Source organism: Bos grunniens, chromosome 3, assembly GCF_055505025.1.
Source record: "Bos grunniens cultivar Pamir isolate PY7600 chromosome 3, Bosgru_T2T1.0, whole genome shotgun sequence".
NCBI classification, from domain to species: domain Eukaryota; kingdom Metazoa; phylum Chordata; class Mammalia; order Artiodactyla; family Bovidae; genus Bos; species Bos grunniens.
The window spans coordinates 18297403-18310279 of NC_141167.1; the positions used below are offsets into that span (position 1 = coordinate 18297403).

Here is a 12877-nt window from a genome sequence, read left to right on the forward strand (position 1 = left end):
AGAGGTCCTTGGGGGTCTAAGTTTGGTCATTAAGAAAGGATTTGGGGAGAGGGAACACTTTCAGCTAGGCCTGGAAGGACAGGGCAGGTGTTAATGAGGAACAGAGTGTGCAGGGAACATCTAGAATGTACTTGGTATCCTCCTAGGCGGATGTGTGGACTAGACAGGCAGAGGCAGGGAGGTGAGTTCTAATTGGTGATGAGGAGATCAGGGCGGAGATAAAAAGTCCATGGGCCAGGAGATGCCTAGGAAGCCAGGTCCTGTTTTGCCGGCTCAAAAAAGAGCAAAAAAGAACTGTTATCTCCCATCCACCCTGACTCCAGCTGAACTAAGACATGGGGCCCCTGGCTCAGGCACTCAATGATGGGGTTTGCTGCACTGTGGGTTCATGTGGCTAATCTGTGTTTTAACAGTGCTGTGGTTTGAGTTTGTCTGTTCCTTTAGGGGCTTCTAATTGTAGATGTCAGAAATTTGGGAGTTGTTGAAATCTTTCTCTTTTGCCTGTTACTATTATGCAAGCTAAGGTCTGATTCTAGTACCTCCATCCTTGATTTTTTTCCCCTATCCCTCCAAATACCCTGACTCTGCTGACCCTTCTCAAGGGCTTGCAGGAGAGAGAAGCAGGAAAGGGGATGAATTTGCCAGCTGGGGTCTTTGTCTGGTATTTGGAGGATCCTGTTTGTGGGCCAGGGAAACTAACACTGAAGTCTCGCCAGGGTCTCTGCCTCCAACTCCCACCTCACAGGCTGCTTCCTGCCAGATTCCCTCAGGGATTTCTCTTAGGGTTAGAAATGATTGTGACTGTTGGTGAAGGGTTCTATCTCTCGGTGATCTCTTTGTCCACGGCAGCCTGGATGTTCTTGGCTACCTGGAGGCCAGACTTGATAGCTGTGTCTATCCAGGCGTGGGGCAGGCAGGTGTGCTCGCCAGCAAAGTGGATGCGGCCCTCTGGCTGGAAAAGTTGCTGTGAATAGTCCACAAACCGATAGGGTGTGAACTCAGTAAAGGCGCCCATGAAGAGGGGGTCCAGAGACCAGCGCTTGACCACAGAAGAGGGGCACATGCGCCGCAGCTCCTCCGTGGGAATCTGGTGCACCGCCGCCAGGTCCCTCAGGACGATATCCACCACCTGGTCCTGCTGCATGGATATGAAGAAGAGGGAGTCTTTGTCCACGGTGTAGGAGGCCAGCAGGACGCCCTTGCCGCTGGGGAGGCGGTGGCTGGGGTAGTAGATGTAGCGGGAGGGCAGGTCAGTAATGGAGACCCCGCCCTGGATGCCGTCCCGCTCCCAGAAGGACTCGTTGCATGCCAGAACCACCTTGGTGGCGCTGGTATAAGGCACTGAGCGGAGCGCGTCCATCTTGTCTTGGGAGAGCGGGGGCTCAAAGGTGATGAGATGCGTCGCCTTGGCTGAGGCGGAGATGATGACAAAGTCTGCGGTGAGGGTGCGCAGGGTAGAGTTGGTTTCTCCCATCCGGTAGGAAATCCGAACCTCAGGCCCATCTCTTACTACCTTCTCCACCTTGGAGCCCAAACGGATGGTGCCAGGCTTCAGGCTGGCGTTAAGGGCTTTGGGAAGCTGGTCAAAGCCACCGGTGATCTCGGAAAAGCTGTAGTGGTGAAGAGAGGGAAGGAGGAGGAGGGGAGTGTGGGAGGCACAAAGTCAGTCTGCTGAGTTGCCAGCAGCGATCCCAGTCCAAAAAGGGAGGAAACGGGCCTCCTGCAGTATGTGGTGGATACTTCATGCGTGCTCAGTTGTGTCTGACTCTTTTGTTACCCCACGGACTATAGCATACCAGTTTCCTCTGTCCGTGGAATTCTCCAGGCAAGAATACTGGAGTGGGGTGCCACTTCCTTCTCCAGGGGATCTTCCGCACCCAAGGATGGAACCTGTGTTTCTTGGGTCTCTTGCATTGCAGGCAGATTCTTTACCATTGAACAACTGGGGAAGTCCGTGTACTTCACACATCTCACCTTATCTAGCCTCTGTGAGGGAGGGTTCATTGCTTACTTTTATAGTTTGGAAAATGAACACCCAGAAAAAAGGGACTTTCTCCCAATGACATATGCAATCTAGCAGGAAAGCCCATGGCTTCAGCCACCATGCAATTCTGCATCCCAGGAGGCATCCTGCAGACCTACGTGTTCCAGCCCTTGCCCAGCTTGTGTGAATCTGAGTTGCATGACTTCTCCAAGCCTCAGCCTCCTCACTGGTAACATGACTCTGAATTATAGTGCCCTACCTTCCAAGTGATCATAGCATTAAATGTGATCATCCTTGGAAAATGCTTAGCATGGCACCTGGCACGTAGGAACTACTCAGTAATCAAAGTCCCCTTTCTCTGTTCTGCGTGTTTGAGAAAGGGGCAGACTCAAGGTCTGGTCCAGATCAGCCTTACTCATTACTTGTGAAGATCATGTCCATCCGAAGGGACTCCAGAAGGGACTTGTAGTATCCAGCATCCTCATTCATCACATCCCTGATCATCTTTACTCCTCTTTGGCTCAGCATCCCTTCCTTCAGCAGGTAAGCCTGCTGGATGGAAGCATCAGATAGAGGACGCAGTATGTAGGAAGGGGCCTCAGTAGGGGCCTGGGGTAGGCAAGGTTGAAGCAGGGGTGAGGGGACTCCAGGGAGGTGAAGCCTTGGGCACTGGGAGAAGGTCCTGGTAGGGAGGGGACAATCCCAGGGGTCTAGGTTGAGCACAGACCCCCTTTCCTCCCTATCTTGGGACTTTGCCTCACTCACCTTGGTGGAGTAAGAATCATAAAAGGACATCAGGTGGCTGCAGTTTAATTCTTTCAGGCTTTTGAGCTGTAGAGAAGAGCAAGGGGTAGCAACTTGAAAGTCACAGAGCCAGAGGCAGGACTTCTGGGTTCTCTGGATGATCCTTTGAAGAGGGTGGGGACTAAGAGGAAGTAGATGGAAGGAAAAGGGGGAGGGAGTTTCCACCTCCTAAATTTTCTCTTTCCCCCCAGATCTCTCCTTCATTTAATTTAAAGGTGAAGACATTTACTTCAATCCAGGAAGACTGATTCATTACCAAGGATTGGATTACCTGCTGATTCCCCTTCCTTCTACTGCTTAACCAAGGAATGGATGATTAGTCCACACGGGACAGAAGAGATGGAGCTGGGCACTAGGGCTCGGGTGGCAACATTCTTAGGGGGTGTTAGAAGGAAAATAGACCAATCATAAGAGTATCAGGTAAGAGTAAGGTGGCCTGATGGATGGTCACCTAACTTGCTAGGTGACTTTTGGCCAGACCTGTTTTTTCCTGACCCTGGGGTGGCAGCGGGGGGAGGTGGGGAGAGGGAGGAGGCAGGAGTCACCTTGCCAATGGACTGGTAGAAGAGATTTATAGCATTCTTGCCCTTTTCTCTTGGGTTCATGGAATAGCCTAGAAGCTCTGGGTTGGCCTTAACCTCCCCGGCGCGGTAGCGTTTTCTGTTGATGAGGAACCAGGTGTTGTCATGGTACTGGAGGAACTTGTTTAGCTTCAGGCCCAGCTTCCTGACATAGGTGTGGACCAACCTGGAACAGACACAGGCTCAACGTGGCCCTCATCCATGTGACACCTCTTTCCTGCTTACCTCACAGTAGAAACTGTTTCCAGGAAAACCAGTTTCTTCGTGTGCCCAAGGAGCCCAGACCGACTGCCGCCTCATCTCTAACCTCGCCTTCTCTTACTGCTGCGTTGGTTCTTTTTCTCCTATTTTTGCACTGAGGGAGACAGGGAGTAGGTTTTCCCCATGACTGAAAGAAGGCCCTTAAGGAAATCCCAGCATATAGAGCTCAACTACAGAGCCCAAGACATCTTGTCTCAGACAGAATTTAAAATTCCATTTCTAAGTAAGCTTGAAAAGTGAAAGTGTTAGTCGCTCAGTTGTGTCCGACTCTTTGCAACACCTTGGACTGTAGCCCACCAGGCTCCTCTGCCCATGAAATTCTTCAGGCAAGAATACTGGAGAGGGTATTCTTGGGGATTGTCCCGACCCAGGTTCTCCTGCCTTGCAGGCATATTCTTTACCATCTGAGCCACCAGAGAAGCCCTAAGTAAGTTTGAGGCCATATCTAAAGACTCCTACTTTGGGCTGCTACTGTTAATTTTTGGTTTGGTTTAGGATAGTGTTTGTAGGGAAATCTCAGGTTTAGTTTCCACTTAAGGCAAAAAATGAGGCATGTGGTGGGGCACCAGGCAAAGGATCTTTTTGTCTTACAAGCCCCGGAACTGGGGGCCAGGTTGTCTTCCAGATTCTGATTTAGAAATTGATCATATACTTTGGTGCCAGGTATTCCCTTGATTTTGAGGAGCTTTGTCACTTCCTCCTAGGAGAACCTTAAGTCAGTCACTTAATATCTCTGAGCCCAATTTCTTGATTTGTAAATAGGAAAAATAAGAGTATTACATTATAGGGTTGTGAGAGTCAAATGAAATAATGCACATATAGTACTTAGCACACAGGGCCATGCACATAGTAGGTGTCCTCGAATGACAGCTACTATTATTATTATTTATTTTATAGCTTAAAATAGTATCTGGCCTCCCTGGTGACTCAGACTGTAAAGAATCTGCCTGCAATGCAAGAGACCTGGGTTGGATTCCTGGATTGGGAAGATTCCCTGGACAAAGGAATGGCTATCCCCTTCAGTATTCTTGCCTGGAGAATCCCATGGACAGAGGAATCTGGCAGGTTACAGCCCACAGGGTCACAAAAGAGTCGGACAACAAATGGTCATTATTAGTTTGGGATCTTCCACTTTCTGTATTACCCTGAGCTCTGAGCCTCGATCATCTCTGTCAGCTGGGGGACCAGACTTGCAGGATTGAATTGCATGAGACAGTGAGTCTAAAAGGGATCTGACACAGTGGCAGCAGCCCATCCTCTACTCCTCTTAATTCTTCCTCCTTGCCTTTTGCTCCATCCCTCTCCTGAGACTTACCTGTGGGACTTTGGGATTCGCATGGGCCCCAGTTCATAGTACCAGCCCTCCTTCTCGTTCCTGAATGTCATCACTCGACCCCCGACGTGGTCGCTGGCTTCCAGGATGGTTACCTAGTATCCAGGGAGGCTGCTGTCACTCCCAGAGTCATCTACTCCCTTTTCCCACCTGGCCTGGCCACAGGTTCTATTCTGGAACTCCCACTGGTAGGTCCCTGAATGTGCAGGATAACCAAACTGGGCAGAGTGAGGTTTTCCCCCAGAGGGACCTGAGTAACGTAGGTGATGCAGAAGGGCTCCAGGATTGCAGGGGTCAGAACACCTCTTGGCCCTTTCTGGCTAGCATAGCCCTTCTCTACTTTTATTTCCAAAAGAACACAAGTTGCAGTTAAGTCTCAGGGGATGCAGTTTTTTGAGGAACAATAACTAGGGGCTAAGAGACCCAGTGGGTTATGCTCAGTTGTCTAAAGGTGGGCTGTAACCCCACTCCTTTTCTTTTTTCACCCAACGAAGCAAACTGGAGGTGAATGATTGCGGCCCCTCCCACACCAGCTCACCTGATGGCCAGCATCTTGCAGGGCCTTGGCCGCCGTCAGCCCTGACATGCCAGCTCCCACCACCACTACGCGTTTGGGCACTGGGGAGGTGTGGAGGCCCTCCTGGGCTGTGACAAGGATAGACTCATATTCAGGGTCCTGGAAACACTTAGCCAAGTCCTCATAGTAGCCAAGGCAGCTGGGAGTGGCCAAGAAAAGCCCCAGGATCAGGATTCCTGGGGCAGAGAAAGGAATGGGGGCTGGGGCTGTGCACCCTGCCCTACCTGTCTGTGTCTGTCGTCCTCGTCTGTGTGGATGAGTGGGAGTGGTAAGGTCAGGAGTGTCTGTCCACTGTGTGCTTGCAAACATGCGTTTGTGGTTGTGTCTGTGTCTGTGTTGTGTGGGATATGAATGATGTGTGAACTATGCTAGCTTTAGTTGTGTGGGTGTGAATGTTCACGTGTGTGGGTGTGAATGTTCACATGTGTGGGTGTGATTGGAAAATCCTGGTTGTGTGCAGCTTCCTATTGGAGGGTAAATGTGCCTGCTTCTGATGGTGAGTGTGTGTGTATGAGGTTATCTATGATAAAATTGCTGTGGTTGCAAGTCTGGGTCATTGCCCTGGGTAACTGTGCATTGTTTGTGATTTTATGTGAAATGAGTATGTTGTGGAATAGTGTAGGTACCCGAGTAAATGTGTGGGTGAATCTGTACAGAAAAGTGAGAGATGTTGTAGAAATAGTGCACGTTGGCCTGTGTTTGGAGGAGGGAGAATGATATGTATGCATTTGCTTGAGTTTCAGCGAGAATTTGGTTGCTTGTGTTCTTTGTTTGATTCCCTGTGTGTGTTTGAGCATGAGGTGGGACTGGGGAGCCTGAGGGTGTCTGTATTCTTTGAAAATGTGTGCATTTGTGAGAGGGTGTGTGTGTGTGTGTGTGTGTGGCACAATTCTCTTCGGGGAAGAGGAGTAGGGGAATTGTGACCACTTTCTCAATGACTACTCATGCCCCACAGGAACTTGCTAGTCCTGTTGTTCTTCTCCAGCCTCACAGTATTTTCTTCAAACCATTCTATGTTTTCTAATGTGCAGTCAAGATTGAAAACCATAGTTAATACATAACGTAAGTCCAGAGTGACTTGGTTTTCTCCTATACAAATAACTATTCTGATGTACAGAGATATTCCGCTAAGAGTCTGAAACCCTGAAAGAGAGTCTGTGTGGTTTCCTTGGTGCCACTTGCTCTAAAGGGAACAGCCAGGAGCTGTGGCACATGGAGTGCCCCCTCACTAGCTCTAGGTTTTTTGACGGGTGAGAATCCCCTTAGTCCAGTCTTTGTACTGGCAGCACAGCTGAAGCTCTCAGAAGAGAAGGGGTCTTCAGGGGCCACCCACTGAGGAGGAGCAGGGACCCCGCTGGTTCCCAGTGCAGGCCATTCCCAATGCTAGAAGGGCCTTCTGAAGGGGCGACTTCTCAGGAAAGAGGAGAGGAGTGACCATGCCCCGTGGGACAGAGCGTCAAGCCTCCCAGCAGCCCCACCAGGCCTACCTCAACCTCTGAAATCCATTCTCCACCTGGGACAGGTTTTCCCATCTCCCTGTGTGATTTCCATTCTGTCTCAGTCCCCATGACCTTCCCCTTGAGTGGGCCCAACCTCCAAATGCATTCTCTAGATCTGTATCTATCCTCTTGACTCACTTTCAACACCTTGACCTACTCATAGCCCCTGACCTAGCTCCCGTCCCATCTCATACCCACCCCTCTTTCCCTAGCCTGGCCCTATGCCCAGACTCCCTCTTGGACCCATTTCACCCTCCCCCCAGCCACCCCCACTCCACAATCTAGCTCTTCTGCCCTGTTTCAGCGTCCAATACCTCCTTCCTCAGGTGCCTCTCCCTCAGATTCAGAGGAGGGACCCTCCTTACCTCTCATCTTGACCATGGCCCTGCAGCTCAGGCTGAGTCTGGTACAACTCTCCCTCTCTTTAAGAGGAGCCAGCTCCACCCAGCAGTCACTGGCCTCATCCCATTAGGCTACCCTAGGGGCCAATTGGCTGGGCCAAGCAGAAAAACCCTGCCCTCAAGGCCTGGCTGTCAGGTAAAGATGATTGTGGTGACTCAGTTCCCCCCACCTCCCCGCATCTTCTGCATCCCTATATTCCTTCTGGCCCATCTCCCTTCCTAGGGAAAGCCCCTTCTCCCAGCTCAGATCACAGTCATTGACGGGAAGGGGTTGTGGATGCCAGGTGGGCCATCCCAAACCTGCTGGGATCATCTCCCAGGAAGGGGTAAGGATTGGGAATGAACCTCTGGGCTGGTTTGGAAATCCAGAGTCTGGGTTCCCAGCACAGGCCAGACCTCCTGACTGCTCTCACTAGAGAATGTTCCTGTTCCGCTGCTGTCTCACTGCGGAGCCTTCTGCTCCAAGGTGAGGATTCTAGCCATGAGTTCCCGTGGGAGGACTGGGCTCTCCCCACCCCTCTCAGGTGTTACCTCTGTGGGCAGGATAGAGTCTCTGGTCTGGCCCATTTGCCGTGGGGAGTGGGCTTTTTTCTCCATTCCTCTGGGGCCCCCAGGGTTTCCTTAGGCACAGGCGGGCTTCTCTGGCACTGGAATTGCTTCTCCTGGGGAATCAGGCCAGCTGGCTGTGGTGCCAGCGCGAGTCTTTGTTCTCTGTGTACAGTGCAGGGAGAAGGGGCTGGAAACCATCACAGAGCAGCAGCCTGGGGCTGGGGAGGGGGCTGGAGTATGAGCAGATGTTCAGGAGCTGGGACACAGGACTCAGATCCTGGGCACTAGGGTGGCGTTGGAGAAAGGGCACCAGCAATGGAATCAAACAGACTGAGTTCAAATTCTGCTTAGTCATGTTGTAGCTGTGTGTCTTAGGACATATAGTATGCTTCTCTGAGCCTGGGTTTCTTTATCTGTAAAACTGGGTAATAATACTTTCTTTCTTTACAGGGTATTTCAAGGATTAAATGAGATGATGTGTGAAGAGCCTGGCATAGGTAGGTACCTAAGCTGGTTTCCTTCTTTCCTTTTGGAGATAGGGTTTGTCACACAACTGCAATAGCTCTAAAAAGAGGTAGTTCCTCCATCACAGAGTTGCTAGCAGTGGCAGATAGAATGATGTTTAAAGAGAAACTGAATCGCTGGGCAGGTCGAGGACTCTTGCTTTCTTGCTCTCATTCTATTGTCGATTCTTTTAAATTTTTAATAGCTTTATTGGATATAATTTATACACCATACAATTCACCCATTTGAAGTGAGCAATTCAGTGGTTTTTAGTGTATTCACAGAGTTGTGCTACTATTACCACAACTAACTTAAAACATTTTCATTATTCTTCAGGAAACTCAAACTGGGGCTCTGTAACAACCTAGAGGGATGGGAAAGGGTGGGAGATGGAGGGAGGTTCAAGAGGGAGGGGACACGTGTACAACTATGGCTAATTCATGTTGATGTGTGGCAGAAATCCAACCAATGCTGTAAAGCAATTATCCTTCGATTAAAAATAAATAAACGAACAAACAAAAAAAAGAAATCCCATACACTTTAGCCATCACCCCCCCATTCTCTGCATCCCCCTAACCCTAGGGATCCACTATTCTGCTTCCTGCCTCTATGGGTTTGCCTGTTTTGGACATTTCATATAAATGTAATCACACAATATGTGGTCTTTTGTGGCTGGCTCCATTCATTTAACATAACCTCTTTAAGATTCATCCATGTTGCAGCATGTATCAGTGCTTCATTTCTTTTCAGGGCTAAATAATAGCCATTTCTGGATGGCTCTTATTCCATTTATGACTGAATAATATTCCATTTATACCACATTTTGTTTATCCACTCATCTTTTGGGTTTGACCATCTGGTGTAGTGGGAATTCCTAATAATGTACTTTCTCAGCCTTGAGAAATTCCACAGAAATAGAATCTGGAAAAACAGCATATATTAAGAAACTATATTAATAATTATCTTTCACATTTTTCTTAGAATAATAGCCTTGTTACAAACCCCAAGGCCAGACCCAGAAGGGAGTACGACTGGGATCATGAAAGCATGGACTTTGGAACACTGGGTTGGTGCCAGGCATGAACGCTGCCTACACACTTGCTGATTGTTCTCGAGACTTGCCCAAAAAGGAAATGGCCTGGGATAAAAAATAAGGAAATCTGGACTATGTCAATGTAATCCATGACATTTAGGAGTATGTGATTGAAACAGAATATGTCTTGAGAAAGATAAGGCCAAAGAAATTCTTGTAGTCTGCACTTAGGAATAAAATCTGGACTCAGAGTGGACTCTGCACCTCAGTCCAGTAGAGGCTGCAGGTCTCCTGACCCACGGCACCAGATTTTGTGTTCTGTCTTCATTCTCGTCGCTCGCTCCCAGACCATTAGGGCAACAATCTGGTTTCCCACGTTCTAGCTGTTATATATAGTGTGTCTATAAACATTCTTTTTATGTGGATATAGGTTTTCATTTTTCTTAGGCATACACTTTGGAGTGGAATGGCTGGGTTATGTGTTAGTTCTATGTCTCACCTTTGCAGGAACTGCCAGATTGGTTTCCAAAATGGCTGCACCATTTTACTTTCCCACCAGCAATGAATGAGAGCCAATTTCTTCTCATTCTCCATGACACTTGCTATTATCCGTGCTTTTGATTATAGCCATCCTAGTGGGGGTAAAGTAATATTTCATTGTTTTCTCATTTGTACTTCCCTGATGATAAGTGACTTAAAACTCAACATCCAGAAAACAAAGATCATGGTATCCGGTCCCATCACTTCATGGCAAATAGATGGGGAAACAGTGAAAACAGTGCCAGACTTTATTTTCTTGGGCTCCAAAATCACTGCAGATGGTGACTGCAACCATGAGATTAAAGATGCTTGCTCCTTGGAAGAAAAGCTATGACCAACCCAGACAGCATATTAAAAAGCAGAGACATTACTTTGCCACCAAAGGTCCTACTAGTCAAAGCTGTGGTTTTTGCAGTAGTCATGTATGGATGTGAGAATTGGACCATAAATAAAGCTGAACACCAAAGAACTGATGCTTTTGAACTGTGGTGTTGGAGAAGACTCTTGAAAGTCCCTTGGACTGCAAGGAGATCCAATCAGTCAATCATAAAGGAAATCAGTCCTGAATATTCATTGGAAGGACTGATGTTGAAGCTAAAGCTCCAATACTTTGGCCACCTGATGTGAAGAACTGACTCATTTGAAAAGACTCTGATGCTGGGAAAGATTGAAAGGAGGAGTAGAAGGGGACGACAAAGAATGAGATAATTGGATGGCATCACCGACTTGATGGACATGAGGTTGAAAAAGCTCTGGGAGTTGGTAACGAACAGGGAGACCTGGCATGCTGCAGTCCATGGGGTTGCAAAGAGACAGACATGACTGAGGGACTGAACTGAACTGAACTGATGATCAGTGACCTTGAGCATCTTTTCATGTGCTTAATGGACATCTGTATATCTTATTTGGAGAAATTTTCATTCAGATCCTTTGCCCATTTTTTCATTTGGTTACTTGTGTCTTTATTATTGAATTGTAAGGATTCTTTATCGTAGCTCAGCTGGTAAAGACTGCCTGCAATGCAGGGAAGATCCACTGGAGAAATGATAGGCTATCCACTTCAGTATTCTTGGGCTTCCCTGGTGGCTAAGATGGTAAAGGGTCCACCTGCAGTGTGGGAGACCTGGCTTCGATCCCTGGGTTGGGAAGATCCCCTGGAGGAGGACACAGCAACTCACTCCAGTATTCTAGCCTGGAGAATCCCCAAGGACAGAGGAGCCTGGTGGGCTATAGTCCACGGTGTCACAAAGAGTCCTAGGGGTCATAAAGAGTCAGAAATGACTGAGCGACTAAGCACAAGGGTTCTTTATATTGTAGATAAATCCTTTTCACATATGTGATTTGCAAATATTTCTGGCAGCCCCATTCCATGGGTTGCCTTTTTACTTTCTTGATGGTGTCCTTTGAAGCACAAATGTTTTTAATTTTGAAGAATCCTTATTTTTTCTTTTGTTGCTTGTGTATTTGGGGTCCTAAGAAACTATTGCCTAATCCAAGATCATTAAGACTTACCCTTTGCTGTCTTCTACAAGTTTTATATTTTCAGCTGGTATATTGAGGTCTTTACTCCATTTTGAAGTGATATTTGTAAATGATGTGAGGTAGAGTTCCAACTTCATTCTTTTGAACATGACTATTCATTGTCTCAGCACATTTTATTAAAAGGACTATTCTTCCCTCCCTGGCCCTGAAGGGCAGGCAGGCTGCTCTGAGCAGGCGAGGGAGGTGGGGGGAGAGGGGTGGTGGGGTTGGGCTGGCGGCAGGCAGACAACGTGGAACTTCTGCGCTGCCCCCAACTGTGCTGGGAAGAGCATGCAGTCTGACCTGGCCTTCTTCAGGTTCCCGCGGGATCCGGCCAGATGCCAGAAGTAGGTGGTGAACTGTAGGCGAGCAGACTTGGAAGATAAAATACCTAATCAACTAAATAAACATTATCAACCGTGTGCCAAACACTTTGAAACTTCTATGATCTGCAGAACTAGTCCTTAATGGGACCATTCTCCGAGATAATGCAATACCAATAGTATTCGATCTTAGCAGCCATTTGAATAATCCACATAGTAGACACAGAAAACGAGTAAAAAGAATTGAGTGAAGATGAAATTGAGACACTGAAACAGAAAAAAAGTGATCGTGTTAACGACTCAACTTCTGAATGCCTTTTTAAAAGGCCTTGACCTGTTGATGAAACTTCTGAACAGGAACCAAAACATAAGGAAACAAACAACAGCAATGCTCAAAATTCCAGTGCAGAAGGAGGGGGTAAAGAGCAGGATGAAGACATTTTATCTTTAACTCTTGAAGAGAAGGAAAACAAAGAATACTTAAAATCTTTATCTAAAATTTTGATTCTTATGGGAAAACAAAACATACCTCTGGACGGCCATGAAGCTGATGAAATCCAAGAAAGTCTTTTTATTCCTGATAGCTTTCAAGCGCTGCTAGAGTGCCAGATCAGTTTTGGTGAAGAGGTTCTGAGAAAGCGCTTTGAGACAACAGCAGTTAACACACTGTTCCGTTCCAAAACAGCAGAGATAGATGCTAGAGATCTGTGAGAGCTACATTCGGGAAGAAACCCTCAGGTAAGTGAGAGATTCTCACTTCTTTTTCGTCATCACTGATGTGGTGGACATCACAGGGGAAGAGCACCTGCCTGTGTGGGTGAGGTTTGTTTATGAAGCTCCCAACCTGAGAGAGGAATTTGTAGGCTTTCTGTCTTATGAAGCTGATGCAGAAATTTCACACTATAACAACTGAGAAATGGGGATTAAACATGGAGTACTGTTGTGGCCAGGCTTACATTGTGTCTAG

General features: G+C 47.8%; 3 protein-coding genes and 1 long non-coding RNA gene across 14 annotated transcripts in view; 3 read left to right on the forward strand and 1 right to left on the reverse strand.

The window, feature by feature from the left end:
* Positions 1-504: 504 nt before the first annotated feature.
* Positions 505-5989, reverse strand: LOC147375132 (L-amino-acid oxidase-like). Its single transcript, XM_086383194.1, has 6 exons — positions 5502-5989; positions 4946-5058; positions 3334-3535; positions 2750-2815; positions 2400-2533; positions 505-1610 (listed from the first exon to the last, which is right to left on the reverse strand). Exons 1-6 carry the CDS (start codon positions 5847-5849, stop codon positions 818-820), a joined length of 1656 nt encoding a protein of 551 aa, XP_086239320.1. The 5' UTR covers positions 5850-5989; the 3' UTR covers positions 505-817.
* Positions 5990-7933: 1944 nt separating this feature from the next.
* LOC147375133 (uncharacterized) lies at positions 7934-9835 on the forward strand. Its single transcript, XR_015157401.1, has 2 exons — positions 7934-8486; positions 9475-9835. It is a non-coding gene; the product is annotated as an uncharacterized LOC147375133 (long non-coding RNA).
* A 2729-nt stretch (positions 9836-12564) lies between these two features.
* LOC147375134 (olfactory receptor 2D2-like) overlaps positions 12565-12877 on the forward strand; it is a 132515-nt gene continuing 132202 nt past the window's right edge. For 3 of the 11 annotated variants that reach the window (XM_086382996.1, XM_086383031.1, XM_086383083.1), the window contains exon 1: positions 12566-12648. The gene's annotated coding sequence lies outside the window, so the exon portion shown is untranslated. Of the gene's footprint in view, positions 12649-12877 lie in introns of all 11 variants that reach the window. The other 8 variants (XM_086383035.1, XM_086383015.1, XM_086383052.1 and 5 more) reach the window with 4 other exon arrangements.
* The window catches only part of LOC147375135 (olfactory receptor 2A12-like), a 62461-nt gene continuing 62180 nt past the window's right edge, over positions 12597-12877 (forward strand). Inside the window, exon 1 of the mRNA XM_086383149.1 lies at positions 12597-12648. The gene's annotated coding sequence lies outside the window, so the exon portion shown is untranslated. The remainder of the gene's footprint in view (positions 12649-12877) is intronic.